The sequence below is a fragment of the Mycetomoellerius zeteki genome, unplaced genomic scaffold (assembly GCF_001594055.1).
Source record: "Mycetomoellerius zeteki isolate Tzet28-1 unplaced genomic scaffold, Tzet1.0 scaffold179, whole genome shotgun sequence".
NCBI lineage: Eukaryota > Metazoa > Arthropoda > Insecta > Hymenoptera > Formicidae > Mycetomoellerius > Mycetomoellerius zeteki.
The window spans coordinates 15346-32643 of NW_017256747.1; the positions used below are offsets into that span (position 1 = coordinate 15346).

At 36.3% G+C, this 17298-nt stretch overlaps 1 protein-coding gene across 6 annotated transcripts in view; it reads right to left on the reverse strand.

Moving 5' to 3' along the window:
* Nucleotides 1-321: 321 nt before the first annotated feature.
* Nucleotides 322-17298, reverse strand: part of raskol (Ras GTPase-activating protein raskol) — a 350704-nt gene continuing 333727 nt past the window's right edge. For 5 of the 6 annotated variants that reach the window (XM_018446324.1, XM_018446322.1, XM_018446326.1 and 2 more), the window contains 8 exons: nt 8369-8652; nt 7625-7911; nt 6569-6901; nt 5998-6402; nt 5659-5825; nt 3822-5453; nt 3400-3536; nt 322-1905 (listed from right to left, as the gene is read on the reverse strand). In XM_018446324.1, coding sequence (XP_018301826.1) covers nt 1641-1905; nt 3400-3536; nt 3822-5453; nt 5659-5825; nt 5998-6402; nt 6569-6901; nt 7625-7911; nt 8369-8652 — 3510 coding nt within the window. In that variant the 3' untranslated portion in view covers nt 322-1640. Of the gene's footprint in view, nt 1906-3399; nt 3537-3821; nt 5454-5658; nt 5826-5997; nt 6403-6568; nt 6902-7624; nt 7912-8368; nt 8653-10390; nt 10554-17298 lie in introns of those variants that run through there. The other variant, XM_018446327.1, reaches the window with a different exon arrangement.

Here is a 17298-nt window from a genome sequence, read left to right on the forward strand (position 1 = left end):
TGCTGAACCAAAGGTAGTCGTTATTTGCTCGCGGCTCGTCGAGACAAGAAAAAAAACGTTCGAAAACGAACGCAAAACGTCGCTTTGGAAGTCCGCTTGTCTTTTTCGTTCAACGGACTTTTTCGCTCACCTTTTGGTCATGGAAGCTTGTTCCGTTTCTCACTCAATATTCGATGGGTTAAAAAAAAATTGCGTGAGCTATTCGGCCAAATACATTCGTTTTAGAAAGGAAACGCAACGCAGGCTTCGTGATAAAATATAATAATTCGCACGTAAAAATGAAAGTCGTGTTTTACGGTCGTGAGAAACCGTGCACTCGGGGAACAAACTAGAATGTCGTGATGTGGCGCGAACGTCGATATTATACTCCTTAGATATCACACTATTTCTAAACTGTTACGGTGCGTGCGGCTGTGCGTAGATACAATAGTAGAAACAAGGGAAACATATACGCGATTTGATGATCAGGACTTCTTCGTGTGCCGTCCGAGTGCCGCATGATTTTTAATTGAATGATCCAATTAGAATCGAACATCGATTTTCATCGCGCAAGCAATGCAAACTAGATATTTAATTTTTAATCGTATAGTAAACTAAAGTTGATAAAACTTGTGATCATTCTGGATATTCCAGATAAATGATTCAGATAAATACAAATGAAAATGAGCTACGTCTTTTTACGAGTTTCAGGGCTCATACTTTATCACTTATATCAAATATTCGATTCAGTAAAGTTTAATTTTTATTTATACGTTCGCTGATTAAATAGACATGATCGAAATAATTCGTATGGGATCAATGAAGATGCAATCGATTCGCTTTTCGCTGCTGATATCGAGGATCTTCAATTTAATGAAATTAAAATTTAGTCTCGTTGCCACTTTCGTTTCGTTCATGCCGAACGAAACAAAGTCGCCGTTGGGAGATTCGCGGTCACAAATATTCATTTCACTGGTCAGCACTGTCGCGAGTCAATCGTCATTCAAGCAATCAGAGCGATTTCCATGATCGAATCTTGGACGAGTTGCGGATTTTCTTCTTACTCGCGTACAAATAAACCTAGCTTAACGCTATGTCACATTATATAAATTCGACGAACGTTGTCTACTTATTCGGTCTGCCTATTTACTAAATAGCCTCTATTTTTCGCACGCCATTCTCTCTTATGTCGCAGTCTATATTGTTTTCTAGCACGATACTCCGCATCCTCGAGTTTCACGAGTCCAGGTCGACACCGGGTCTATTTACTCGCGCTGTACGTTTAAAATTTTTTTCGAGCGCGTGATCTCAAGATCGGAAGGTAACGTTGATTTAAACGACTCGTGGAATTCATGCAACGAATTACAATCAAAGAAGATCCATGCTCCCCTCGCGCTTCTCTGAATAAAGAATTTTCTCTTATTTTCTTACGACGTTAATTCGCATAGATTTAACTAATGATTAGTCCCTTTCGGAAATCTCATTTCTCTTGCAACAAATCGACTACCTCATAGAGGTGCTACAAGATTATTCAGAGAAGATAAACGTCGTCATTGATGACACCGTTTATAATGCGTATTGCAGCACAAGGCTTCTCAAAGAAAACATTTTCTCTGTTCGAAGATTCATTCTTGTTTTCTTGATTTCCGATCTAACACCGCTTAACACGATGAGCTTTTAAGCTCACCGATATCAGCGATATTCTGTAATAGCGGTGCAGCTTCACTGTTGACCTGGGATTTGACATTGTAGCGTTGCTTGCTCAGCGCCGAAAGCAGGCTCGCGTTTGTCGACATGAGACGCGAGTTCGCAGCACCCAGGGCAGCTATTTGCTGTTCCTGCGCGTCGATCACGCGCTGCTTGTACGACAACGCCGCCGACATCTTCTGCTGTTCGCGACGTAGTTCCTCCTCCACGGAGATTAACCTGCGAGCAAAAAATAAAACATTAAATTGGGGTTGAATGCGTCATTGTGCACGAGAAAGAGAGTTTGATAAAAGATTCGATAAAAGAATTAAAGCTCCTCTCATCGGAAATGTCCCTTGAAACGATCTTTATTCTTCGAGAGTTTATATTTAGAAATGCTGAAAAGATTATTTCGAATGATTGTGTTATACGCGAAGAATAAAGAGCGTTGAGGAATTAAGCTCCGCTGAATTAACTCTCTCAAGCTTCTGCTGTTCAATTTGTATAATTTTACTTTGAAAAAAAGATATTCAGTTTATTGATGAAATTCTATCTTCTATTTAAAACCGAGAGACATTACAGCGAAGCTGAAAAAGAACCAAGCGCACCACGATGCATAATTACTGAAACAACATCAAAAGATAAAAATAAAGTTATAAGAAGCAACAGTGTTTGGTGCATAATTTAATATACTCTTGGAAAAGGATAACTGGAACATAAGGTCTTCCCAGAAACTACATATGTTTGCTTTGTATCATAATCATAGCGAGTATGTATGTATAAAGAAAGAGAGAAAAAAGAAATGTCCACATATTGGAGAGTTTAATACTGCGATGAACATCTGCTTGACATACGGTACCCGGACATTTCTTTCTTTGCGATATACTCAGATAATTATCATTGAATATCTGTGCACATGATCAAAATGAACGTGTTGAAATGTGAGTCATGAGATGTGTCGGTGTTCGATGAGCGCCAATTCGGTGAAAAATTGATAAAAAAGACGTTTTGTGATCGGTAATGTCAAAACGGTGAATACGAGTTTTCGTTCCGAGTTTAAATCCGAGTGGCGAATTTCCGAAAACCAAGAAAGAACACGATGAGCTAACATATGAATATAAAAATGTAAGAAAAGCTTATAAATATAATTGACTCTTACACCAAAGGTCCAGATCAAGCCAGAGTATACCAAATGCAGCGGATAGAATGCACAGGAACACACAATCAGTTAAACATACATCGTTTTGATAAAGTAGCCGTTCATATACGGGTGAGTGTTTCCCCATTAGTTCCGTTAGACATAGAAAAAGTGGTACACGCGATTAGACGACGTTCATCACTATGAATATACACGAAATAGACAATAATTCTAATGCTAATGTCTAAAATCACGTTATTTATTATCAATAAAATTGAAATTTAATCCGTTGATAATTCATCACAAATTGTAAATACTATAAAACTGTACTTTTTGTAAGATATAACATTGAACGAAAGTTGCCAATTCGAATGCCATTCTATATGAATGTAGAATTTCTATACAGAGACTTCAAACGAATCTCACGACAAGTCGAGAAATGAGGATATGGAAGATCGAGTGGCTGAACATGGCGAGAAGTCGAAGTGAAAAAACGCAGAGACAGTGATAATGATCACGGTGATATCAGGGTTCACACTCAGGCAAAGACCCGATAATGGGTTAGCGACGTTATTGCGGAAATGAAGATGGAGTACCTGGAAATGATGCTCTTCATGTTGGTGTCGGACGCGAGATCTAAATCAGCATCCTCGTTGGCACCTAATCGCGCGCGCAATCGCAGCCGATCTACGCTATTCTGTAGCCTTTCCACCTCATACAGATCCACTTCGTACTGGAAACGAATAAACGTGGCGTGTTAGTTACGAGAGATAGATAGAAAGAATATCTGTATAGAGAAATATTCGTTAGACGATTACAGAAAATTATAATCATTTATATGCTGTAGTCAGTAAACCCATATAATAGAATAAAGAATCTGTTATTTACATCTTTAAAGAAATACAAAGTTGCAGATTTTTCCATGTTCAAGAAACAATAGTTAATTCAATTTATAGTGTCGTTTCATTAATTACTCATAGTGCGTAAAACAAATTGCAAGTATCTTTCATTAACTGACCTGATCGATACTTCGATGACTGCGAGACTTGCTTCTCCTGGTGGTGCAATTTTCTTCCTCACTGGTGTCCGACAGATCTCTTGTAGAATCAAGGGAAAGTCTTCTTCGGAGCTTCGTGCAGCAAACATCCTGCGCGTGCTCTGAGTTGTTTCTGTGAGTCTGATTGCCTTGTCGCCATTGATTTTGGCCGTTCCTCTGATGATTTCGAACGTTATTCTTGGGCGGTGGCGAGGGACTTAGATCGACACCTCTTACACTATCGACGCCGCCACCGCCGCTACCATCTCTCTCTTCAGAACTAGTGCTACCTCGTCTGCCTGTTCTCGCATGATTCGAGTCCATATGGTAAACAGGATTAGCAAATGCCAACGGCGCCGTACTGAGAATATGCGCGTTTGCATTGTTACTGCTGAGATCCACCGGACTGGAGCTCTGACTGTAAGCGGCGAAGCTTTGATAACCCGAGGAAGCCACATTGCTCAATTGCGAGATGGAGATTTGCGAGCCTTTCTGTGACTTGGATTCCGACACTTCATCGTCCGCGTATCTTAGTAAATCAGACAGCTCATCAAGATTGCCGTTAGCGGACGCGTTGTTTCCCTTGGAAGTGTTGTAATTATTGTTGGGTTGATGATTGATTGACAGGGTGAGATTCGTAGGCGGATTGACGACCACGTTAGCATTCACTGTGGTCTTCGAGACATTGTTGTAATTGCGCTGTTGGGTCTGATTAGCGTTCTCTTCCTTGTGACAATGATTCCGGCTGGCCGATCTTGATACGTTGTAATTGTTATGATTAAAATTATCTTCGCGATCGTGAATATCGAGACTTTGTGCGAGACGCGCAATGTTGTGCCGATGCTGTTGCTGCTGCTGTTGCTGCTGAGAAACAATACTACCGTTACTTGACTGGATGCTTTGAGGCGACGTGGTGATATTGTAATTGGAGTCCTTCAGATTGTTGTGACTCTCGGAACGCGTGGGGCTTGTTGGATGAGTCTGGCAGTGATTGACGTTTGCCAGGCTCGCGCTGGCTGTCAGTCTGTAACCTGGTCCAGATCGATTAGGACCAAGCGGCCTATGTTGCCGCGTGATTGGTGTTGGTGAACGCGACACGAACGCCGGCGGCTCCAAAGGATAATCATCTGAGTTAATTTGCAGCTGCAACTTGCCGTTCGCTGGCATATAAGCGTTTCGCGGTAGAGTTGCTGCTCTTGTGACATTCGGACTGCGCGAACTGTTGTGACCTAGAGTGTTAGTTTGCAGCACTTCATTGCTATCTCTGATCGTGCCGTTTATAGTACTATGATTGCTCAGTGTCGACGTGGCCGAAATGGAGAGATTCGAGTTGCTGTTGGCGATCGTCGGATCATTGTAGCGGAAAATATTATTTTGTAAGTTCGGATAACGATGTGTGGTGGGTACGGGACTTGGACCTGGTTGATCCAAAGCTATGGAGATTCTGTCAAGGATCTCAGGTAATCGCGATGGTGGCATTGATGGCGAGGATGGAGCTATCGTTGCCACACTTTCTCGTAAAAGAGCGTGCAGCAGAGACAATTGCTTGCCCAGATCTATGTAGCCATCAAATTCAAGCGAGTTATTAGTTGGTGCATCCTTTGGTAATGGACTCTGTTGAATAGAAAAATTATATTTGTACAAAGCACATTTTTTTTTATACACGTACTTACATAAAATTATAGTTTTAGGTTTTAGTTTTAGTTATAATTTTAAAATTTGTAAAAATGTTTTTATATTTTTTCCATTAATCTATTCAAGAAGCAATATATAAATGTCGGAAATTAAAATATGAAATAAAATATTATACGATACTTACGCTAATTAGCTGCAAGAAATTCTTCATAGACGGAGCCTCGCGTTCGAGTAAATCATTCATAAATTCCATGAAATTTTCCTTGCCCTGGAATCTCGTGAAGTTCGCAAGCGTTTGAAGCGTCTTCGCGACTAGAGTGAGATTTCTCGCTGCTTTCTCATTCGGATATTCTAAAGAAGAAATTATTTTTTATGCATTAAATATGTATTAAGTTTTCACGTAATTTTCGTTTTATAATTACAATTAATGGATGTTGTTACTTTATACAAATATAATACGCGTAGTAATCAATAATCCATACTAATCGAAATTCAATTGAAATGTAATTATGTTTTGATTTACCGTGCGTAATATTGAAGAGAGACGGACTGAGAATGGCGGGACAGAGGAATCTTAGAAAGATCGATGCGGAGATGAGATTGTCTGCAATGTCCTCGCGGCCCAGATCAGCCAGACGTTCACGGAAAATGCGGAAACACTCGCGTAATTCTAGCGGAAAATGAGCATGGCTCGATAATATTCTGCTCCAAGCCAGCTCTACGGCGTTACGAAGGTTCTGCTGTTGTTTGTGCAACGCAGCGACGGAAGCGACCTTGAGTGGATCCACTTCGCAATCGCCGCCTTCGACTGCTCCTCTCACAACTGCTCCCAGAGTCTCTTGTAGATATCTGTCCCCGGTCAATTTTAAGTAAGCTTCCATTGCCTTTGTGGCTAAGGAATTCCCTCGAAAGGTGAGTCTTTCATCATCTGAAATATTGATAAATACAAATTGAATTATAAATTGCAAATTAACAAATCAAAAATAAAAAAGAAATAAAATAAGAATTTTAAACAATAATTGTGCTTGAAACAAAGCTTTAAATAAGAAATATTAACAGTTTTATGCGTAAAAATTAGTTACATGAAGACTGACCTATTCTATGAATGTCCATCATGACGAGATCAGCGAGGAATTGCGGCGCTTTTTTCTCCCGTTGCATCACCGCTACCAAGGCAGTCGCAATATCTTCTTTTGCCTTGACGCCGATGACGGGTTCCAATTTTTCGCATAGCGACGCGTAATCAGTTTTCAGATATTCCAGAAACTCTTGATACACCTGAACCGGCAATATGTCAACTGACTGGAAACGGCACTTTACTCTTAGGGCAGGAGGGTCTTTGAGAGGTCCCTTGTCACCTACTACGGTATACCATTTCTCTGTTAAGTAACGCGATGTCACATTGTGTACTGGTATACTGACGGAACCTACACAGTTGGAAAAAATGTGTTGAATTTAACATAAATCGCATGTCCTAAATAGTCCACTCAAATTTTTGAGTTAATTTTACACAAGATGAATATGTTAGAAGGTAACACAAATTATGTAAGAGAATAAATAACATCGACACAGTTTGTAAACATACCGTGTGGGAACATATTTTTTTAGAAAATTAACATTTATGATATGTTAAATATAAACACATATTTCATTCATTTATCTTAGAATTTACGTTTTAAAACACATTATTTTTATGTTACTTGTTCACTCACTCATAAATTGTGTCATTTTGACATTAAGAAACACTGAATATCAATTTCACAAAAAATCTTTAAATAACATAATCACATTATGTGTTAAATTAACACTCGAATATGTTAAAAAATTCAACAAATTGTTAACACAAACGTGAGTGGATCGTTTCCAACACAAATACACAAATTTTTTTACTGTGTATGAAAAACAATCGGTATGTATGTCATTATATGTGTGTTGCATTTATATCGCGATTATGGTAATTCACTTCGTATAATTTTGGATTTATGTATTGTTTCACATGATTCATATTTTATTCATTCGTATTTTAAATTTATAGCTATATATGTATAATCAAACATTTTTCTATGTATAATGTATGAATGATATATAATGTAGAAATTTTAATTATTAAAATCACTTAAAAATATTAAGATTCTTCGTATAATGTTTACCGATTAAAACATTTTTGTCTCTCTTCTTTTTCCTGTCTGCTTCCCTGTACAGATTCACCTGGATGGTGTTGACAGAAGGCAAATGATGGAAGTCGAAGTGCTCGCCCCAGAAACACAAGTCGGCCTTCAGCTTGGCAGTTGTTCGTGCATACAAGGTGCTGTCGAGGCAGACCTCGCAAAAATATCGCTTCTTCGCAGGCACGCCCTTCGCCTCCAATAACCAGATCTGCAGCGAATTGTCCGTTCGACGTGTCTGTTCCCCATCCGGCTGAACGGATTTCCTTATGCTGCATATAATAAAATAGATAATTTGTAGCTTTTGTACGCCTCTGCTTATACGACATCACATGATAATTGGATCGAATAAGGATACAGATTTATTTGAGGATTGTTATACTTCAAAATCAGATATTGTAATGACATAAATACTGAAGGTACATATTTATGATAATGTTCTAGTTTGCATATGTATATAGGTATTCTCTTGACTCTCAATCCGCTTTGCGGTATTACCGAGAGATGAGCACTTCAACTTTGCATAATTCAAGTCAAATGTCGTATTTATCAAGGACTCCGTAGCCGAGAAACTGTGCGGTAAATCTAGAGCGTCTCGTACAGTATTCAGTTTCGAAATGACCGAGTACATCATTCTCGCATGATGAAAATAAAACGGGTGTTTATCTCGATGGCGCGGCGTGCGGTGAGTGATAAATAAAAAGCAATGCGCAACCCGGTTTAACTGACCTGTGCAACCACTGTTCCCGTTCGTGAGCGGTTTTGCAGCTGAAATACTTCGGCCCGCCAGTACTCGGCGTGACCTGGAAGCAGTGGGGCCTGCTGAGGAGACTCGGATGCAGCGACGTCACCGCTGCGAGGTCCATCGAGGTCACCGCCTGACCGCACAGCAGAGACTCGTGTGAACGGCATCCTCGGAGACCGGCGCCCCGTTGCTTTTGCCGCTCGAGCTTTGTTACGCTCTTCGTTCTCTTCAGAGGGTTTGACCGGAATGATCGTTTCGAGAAGAAATTCTGCAAATGAGAAAAGACATACTTGGTTAAGAGTTGTACACGAGATTTAGTACACGCTTACAATTCGTGAGCATTTCGTGCATATATAAATGCATGTAATATATAAATCTGTCTTTTCAGTAACATAGCAATTGTATGTACAGAAATTGTATGTACAAATGAAAGCAAAAGAAATATGATAAATAAATAAATAAACATAGTGTAGATTTCTATATATTTGTTCTTTAATAATTTTGAATAAAATACGGAAGCGTATAATTTCATATTATTTTGCCTGAAAAGAACTTTTTTTTGTATTGTTTTGCTATTGTTTTCTTTATATATAAATTCATATATGTATATCTACTATTAAATACAATACTCCATATTTTAATTCTTATCAAAGAGACCGCCTTATTCAACTTCCGGTTTTGTAAGTTTCACATATTTCTTCCGAAAGAGAAGTGATTTGGCTGGTTGCCATTAGGGAAAAATGCTGGATGTATATAACAAAAGGAGCAAAAGAAAACTTCGTGGCATTATTTGACAATACAATGAATACAATATATTTGGTCAGAACCTCAGATTTACTCGGGAGGAAAGAAATATTTTAGATAAAAGTTGTAAGATATAAAAAGATCTATTTACAGATCTTAGTTTGACTTTGGGTCGCGTCGCCAAGATCGGGCCAAGGTCAATTTTTTTAGATGATCCTAAATTAATTCAGTAAAGAATTTATTGCGAGAGCTTATAAGTTCTTTACCGAATTAATTTAGGGGGGATTATTTTCATATATAGGAATGTCCGAATGTTTCGACTCCTCATCATATTTATATTATTAGCATTTCAGATCGACTGTGGTTAATGTCCGAATGTTCCGACACACAGTCACATTTGAGATAATTAAAATTTTAAAAATTAAGAATATATTATATTCATAACATCTAACTTTGACCGATTATTGATGCTCTCAAACATATGTATGTTGTACATTTACACGGTCGGATCTTAATTCTTATTTGTCATATATATATATATATATATATGTGTGTATGTAATCTTATTTCAAGTTATATTAGATTTTATTTTAAGTAGAGTATACAAAAACTTTCAGAGAAATTTAAAAGTAAAAAAAAGTATATTAAAAATATTTTGCTGTCTCAGCCGAGCATAATCCACAAGATATAATTTAAAAAACATGGCCAAATTTTTTTGACAAGATTTGTTGTTTTCATTATAAAGATGCCATAAAGACGTTACCTGTTATGAGTTTCTATCTCATACAGACTTTTAATATTGTTATTTCAGAGCTAAAAAGTTTTACTAAGTTTGTCAGAAATAAAGGAAGAAAAAGTAGATGCTCCATTGTAATATTCTACATTGTTTTGTGATCTTTTTTGCAAAAAACAAGACTATTATAATCACTATGCTCTATCAAAGTGTAACGACTTGATTGTAAGTAAAAAGATTAGAAAAGTTTGAAAATTTGGAAGAAAATTCGCTGATAAATAATAATTACATACGATTGAAGAAAATGTTTCAGAATTGCTTCCAAAATTGAAAAGGACTGTGCAAGTGACATATTAAAAAACGAGAGAAGTATTTTGAAGAGAAGACGTAACAACAGGAGCAGTTGAATTATAGAGTTTATTTTATTATTAATAAAGAATTTGGCACTCTCTGTGTGTGTTTTCTGAACAGACTTTGCGAATGTTTGCAGAAGTCTTGGTTTTTCGCGATAGCCATCCGCAATATTTACCCTCGCACTAAAATAGTTGACGATCATGCTGACAACTTTATCATCTTCATTCTCCTCCATTGGCTTGACGCACATTTTTCTTTTCACCATTCGCGTGGTTTCGAGCACAGTCGACCGTGCGCGAGAAAGGCCGGATAAGTATTTATGAGCACTTTTATTAAATTTTATAGCATTTTTTACATCGCGAAATGTAGCAGCGCATTTGCCAGATAAAGTATGTCGGGATGTTAAAATATTTCATCATCGAAACATTTTTCACATAATTTGTTATTTGATAATCGATAATCCTAATACCTACAGAAGATTGCTTGTTAAATTAAATAATATTGTACTGAATTTTTATTATCTATTAGTTTTATTTAATTATATTTTATTATTATATCGTGTTATCGCAATATTTTACATCTGTATACTTTTTGCTTAATTTATGTTGTCTATTATTGTCTAAATATTATTTTACTTCCAGAACAGAGAAATGTAGGTTTACTCCGGGTAAAACAATCGTAAAGCATAACTGCTCGTAATATTCATCATGCTAACGTTGTAGAGCTTATTTTTGGATGATTGTAAACTTACTTGTAACATATTGTAAACTTACTTGTACTTGTAACATGTCTCCTACGAACATTTATTTTTAGCAGTTTCCACGATTTTAAACTCAATCATTTTAAATCTTTGATTAAGATTCGCACTAAGCATTCGAAATCAGGCGCATTACTTGCTCGTGAAAAGTTTTTTCAATGTATGCGCTGTCCGTTAATCAGGTAACTCAAAAGATGACCGTCGTCGAAGCGTATTATCGTCGTAATAAGATGTCGCGTTATCGTTATGTGCACATGCATGTATATGTGAGATAAGGCAAGTCCAATGTCAGGATGCAATTTAATCACACGCGACTATGTCCTGAATTTTGATTGGAAAGTCTGGTGGAAATCCTCAGGTTCTTTTCAGGATTTTGCTCTTCATAAAATGTGTTCATTCGATAAATTTTAACTGAAATATATCTTTTATAGCTGGCCAGCGTGCAAAAATTTCATTATGACGCATTCCTCAATTTAATATTCCTCGATAGATTGTTCACTGAATTCTTCGAGAATCTCCTCCGGGCAATTGGAACTGTACGATGAATCATTTACACGTAAAAAATTTCTCGAGATAATGAGCACTTTCACGTATCTGATTTTTTCTTATTTACAAAATACTTTACATTCTCTTTCATCTCCGGATTTTCTGTAATGATTCGCTACTAGTAGAATCTTTAGATAGCAAATATCTATTATTATTCTTGTGAGCACGAGACAAAATCATGAAAAAGAATTTCAATTTCGATATGAGTTACGTTTCACACAGAAGTATTTCTATATTTCGGAGACACATTCTTCGGGCAGCTGTTAACCGACAAATGAACGATACGATCCAAGTTTCTCTGGATTCTTCTATACTCAGGTATTCCTAAAGCTTTAAAAGCGACATCTCTAACGTACCTGAGGCGCTGTATACATTTTTCGAATACATTTTGTGGAATGGCTTTGTAGAACTCGGTGGCCGATCCCAACCGGTGATTTAAACCAAAAAAACCCTTTAAATGGTCACAAGTGACGTCTTTTCGCACGCAACAATTTGAATACTTCCGCGACTCACTGTGCTCGATCGAGCACTCCGTGATGTATCGTATTGAATTTCACGACTTAGCTGACGAGCAGCGTCATGCATTGATAAAGATAATGACCGATTGGTGCATTACGTAAATGCATTTTGTCTCTTTCGTTATGGCGTGATAACAAAGTCATGGAATGCGCATGGGTAGGCTATGAATGAATGGACTTTTATTGTCGAGCGCGCATATAACTTTTCCCTTTTTAAATTAAGAGTGACATATCTTAATCGAAACAAGGATGCGACAATTGATTTTTTATATCGCTTTGTATCGATCAAAACATTGAAAATATATGTATATATTGTAGAAGACATGTTAATTCTCTATTATCTTACCATATATGACCATATATTACTTCATTATAAAGACTCTTTTCGATAATATTGAGATCGATAATTATTTAGATTATCAAGTCAGGAAAATATAGATATTATATAGGTATATCATATTTTCTGAAAATTTTTATAATAAATCTGCAAAAATTTTAAAGATCACGTTGTCGAAAAATATAAAGCGAGTTTTGCAGAAGATTTGATAAGAAGTGATACAAATATCGTTTATTCCAGATTTCGAGTTAAATTTTTATCAATGTATTACGGTTTCACGTGCTCAACTAAAAGACGGCAAGAACATTTTAATGATAATAATTAACATGAATGTCGCATAAATATTTATCAAAAATGCAGTAATTCTATTCTAATGATTTTCAAGTTTATATCAAAAAGTTATTTATATGAAGAATTAGTAATAATTTTTTTACGAAAGTCTTTCAAATTCCCTGGTATTTATATTACAATTTTTTATGTAATTCGGCACAAAATCGTTAAATAAATGAAAGACTGTGATTTCATCTTCCTACAATTTTTTTTGACACCAGTTACACAATCAGTTACATACATCAGATTTAAATATCTATGTGTGTGCCAACAAACGCTTCAAACAAATTCAAATAAAATTCCTTTTTAAACAACACAAAGTAAATACAAACACATCATGTAATTGTAGATTTTTCAATTTATATGGGTCAGTGTAATTTTTTAGATTAATCTATTAATTAATGTTTTTGATGTGAAACAATGACAATTATAACGTTTTTATCCACCACCGTTTGACAAGATACTATTTTTTGAACGCGAATGTGCCGAATTTGTTCTGCGAGATTTTGAGGAAGCCGCGCGCGATTTCGCGGCGAAATCTCATCGTCGACTGACGCAGATGTTAGCTCATCCGGGTAGCCGAAGTCAAGGGATCCTTGGGGCGCGCACCTTTGTGTCGCGACCGAAAACTCTGCCTCTACATTCAGGTAAGGCAAAACGGGCTAAACCCCTCGATTCCCCTCATGGTCCCTCTTCTACGAACGCGCTCCTCCGTTCCCGACACCGGTAAGGACAAAAACGTCTTCGAGGGGTTCTCAAATCGGAGGCTGCGACATACAGCGTCCGCTGATTGAATCTGCCGATGGGTCTCACCACTCTATCGCATAGAACGCGTCCCACATACGAAATAAGCGATCAATTGAACGTTCCAAATGTTTCCTTTGCTGCACTTACAATGCATATAAAGTTATTCATTTCCGTTATGTTCTGTGAATGTTTAAATACAATATAAGAAAAGCTAAGAATTATTTAAAATAAATGTCGTAGAAGATAGAGTTATAATCCTTGTAAAGTTTATTTAAAATTCTATATTAATTAAGTTTTTTTATTTTTTTCAATTAATTTTCTAGCTCTACATATTTTATCAGTTTTTTTTGCGAATGTTGGAGAAAGACTTCAAATACACAAAACAATTTGTACTCACTGATACTCTTCACATCTTTTTGTCTTATTTAGATATCAGATTGGCAATCGGATTATTAAGCCGCGTATAGGGGACAACTGGTAAACATTCGTTTCGTAAACGGCAGCCTGCGACGTTCCTTAACCGGAAACAGCAGCGTAGTTGTCAAGACTTGTCCTGAAACCAGTCCGTTCGTCCTTTTGTTCCTTTAAAACCCTTTACCAACGAGCTTACGATCCCCTTCCGATCGAACGCTGCATGTGTAAACCGTCATCATGCACCGAGCGTTGTAAAAATAGTATACCAAAAGAAATGCTTTTTAAAATCTTAATTGATGACTGAATAATATGTCTGTCTTTTACTTTCCTATAGATAATTTAGATCTATTTTTTTTATAGAATTAATATAAAATGGAATTTACAGTTTATTTATAATTTTTGATAGACTGTCTTATAATACATAATAAAGTTATTTTGTTTAATCGTAGAGATGTAGAAACACGGTTCACGTATATTTATTGTTTAACTTGTAAGTACATTTTCTTCATAAAAAAATTTGGCGGGAAAATGATAGCTGCGAGCTAATCTAGCACGTGAGAATTGAGAACACCTGCAAAGTCTGGATCGATATATTACATTACATGTTTTCACATTCGAGTTAAATAGAAAGTATTATTGTAATAACATGAATGAATAATAATTCGAATAACTAAAGAAAATTTTATGGAATAATTCTTGAAAATATTTATAGAAAGTAAATATTTTTACATTCGCGTATATTTCATGCATACTCATGTTATATTCAAAATATAGGATGGAGTTAGCTAAGTAAATCGTATCGACAGATAAATCGATTATCTTCATTGTATTTTCTAAACAAAACATTTTTTCTTAAAGGTGACGATACAAATGTAACGCTAGTAACATGGTTTAAATACTGCAATTTTTGTTTTGTCTTCGAGCCATCCGTTTGCGAATGATACTTAAAATTGATTTTGTTCGGTGTCTGATCTAAGTTTTTGTACAATTTACCTAAGATGTTATCAGTACAAGGAATAATTGAATTATAGTGCACTAGAGAGTTATGATTAATATTATTTAAACTCTTTTTAAGTATAGCATTAAATTAACAAAATATTTGTAAGTTATATTATTAGCAAATTTGTCAAAATAAAGAAAGTTGGATAAATGATTGCTAGTCTTTAATATTATACCTACATTTAAGATAAAATAACGTGTTAAGATTGAGTAATTGAATAATACTTTTTTGTAATTATTATATTTTGATATTTATATGAAGAGTGCCACTACATAATTCTCAAATCGCAAAACGTAGTTCGCAAACGCAGACGCAGAATGAAGATTTGCGTTTATTTTTTCATTGCATGCAACTGGTTTTCATCTGTGTGTGTCTTGCATGCGGTGATCGTCATTCTGCATCAGCATTTGCGAACTACGTTTTGCAATTTGCGAATTATGCAGAAGCACCTTAAGAAAGAGTATATTTGTATCGAGTCTTTTTAAGATGACTTACTAAAAATTATCAATAAATATTATTATTTGTTAAATTTTAAGAAAATTTATATCTTTCTCTGTAAAATCTGATGATTGTTAAGTATGATTTAGGAACCCAATGGTATTTTATTTTTAATCTTAATTTAAACAATAATTTAATGTTTATTTCCATAAAAATGTTGTAATGTTTTATTGCCAATGAATCAAAGTTTGATGTACTTAAGTACAGAAATATTCTGATGTCTTTAATACTTTTGTTACAATTTTGTTTAAATGTTAAGAGGTACGATATATAAGTGACTTCCCCTATATAAATAATCTTACATTCGAAAGAAAAATCTCATCGTAATTGAAGAAAAAAATAGAATGCTTTTAAAATACGAAAACGTGTTATTTCGCTTTCGAAAAAGAAGACATTAGCCAGTTGACGATTTGAAATTCGTAAAATCGAAGATACGTGATCGGAAGAGTTTTCGTGATCGGCGAACAGAACGTGAAAGGAAAAGAGCAAGATAGAGATTTCTGGCCTGAAAAACAGAAGTAGCAGAAGTTTGGATGTGAGTTATATGTATAGGTGTACGATGTAAAATGGTGCGACAATACGTCCTCCGTTATCAGGGATTCAACGATCGGCATGGGAACATTTTCCCGAAGAAGGATGTTGATCTGATAACATATCTCAAAGTGTGGTTGCAGAGTAAACTCTCGTTCGTTCGATCGGTTGCCGCAAGAAACACCGAAGTGCCGATAAATCTGTCCGAGAGAATCCGCGCGTGATTAGCGGAGATCTAATCCGCGAAGTTAATGTACTCGCTAAAACGCTGCTGACGGAAAAGTATTCTCGCGCGATGGCAATCTGCGACCTTTCGGGTTAAAAAGAAATTCAATGCGCGATTATGCGGCATTCGCTGGGGGGATCAAAAGTTAAATATCTTATAACAGTAAAATCTGACGATCACGACATTCACTCGATTCAATGCAAATTTGACGCTATAAAAATTTGTAGGGTGATCGATTATTATCCTACTAAGCGATTTACGATGTAACACTTAATTTGAAACCATTGCACTCTGATAGATATTTTCATCATGTTTCTAAAATGCACTCGTTTCATTATTAATGCCTCTACATAATTCGCAAATTGCAAAATGTAGTTCGCAAATGCTGATTGTAGAATGATGATTATCGCACGCAAGATACACAGATGAAAACCAACTGCACGTAATGAAAAAACAAACGCAAATCTTCATTCTGCATCTGCGTTTGCGAACTACAGTTTTATGATTTGTAAATTATGTAGAAGCACTTTTATACTTTAATACTGATTTTACTACATTCACGTTAAACAAATAAGAATTAAAATGTTTTATGTAATTTAACTATTATTACGTTTAAACGCACGGTTGCTACTTTCACGTTAATAAAGTAGGAATTAGAACGCTACATTTAACGCTAAATATGCGGTGAGCGTACAAATTGGCGTATCACGGAAACGTTTCGTGCGAAGTCACTTCTGCTCCCGATAATGATCCAAATGGATAACATGGGTAGTAAACGCAAACTTTGCGATATCACATGGATGTTTCGCGCTGGAGAAAATTCTATTCGTTGCATCAAGCGCGAATCACTCCATTATTATATCGATTGTCAGCTCGATAATATCGACAGTGAGAGACAGATAGATAATCACTATGACGGCGAATATATGGCCCCGTCCCCCCGTTCGATTAAATTAAATTAACGTGAAATTGTCAGACGAAAGCGACTCTCTCTCGCGTGGCGAGGACGATGTTAAATATAGCCGTGAATTGGTTAACGTCAGGCGCTCATGGAAAATGAGATCGCTGAACCCACCACTATGTCGTCGTCGCGGCGAGGCAGTCTATATATGGAGGACGGTATAACGAACTAATTACAACGTATCGTGTGTGCGAATCCAGAGACATGGGCATTTCGGC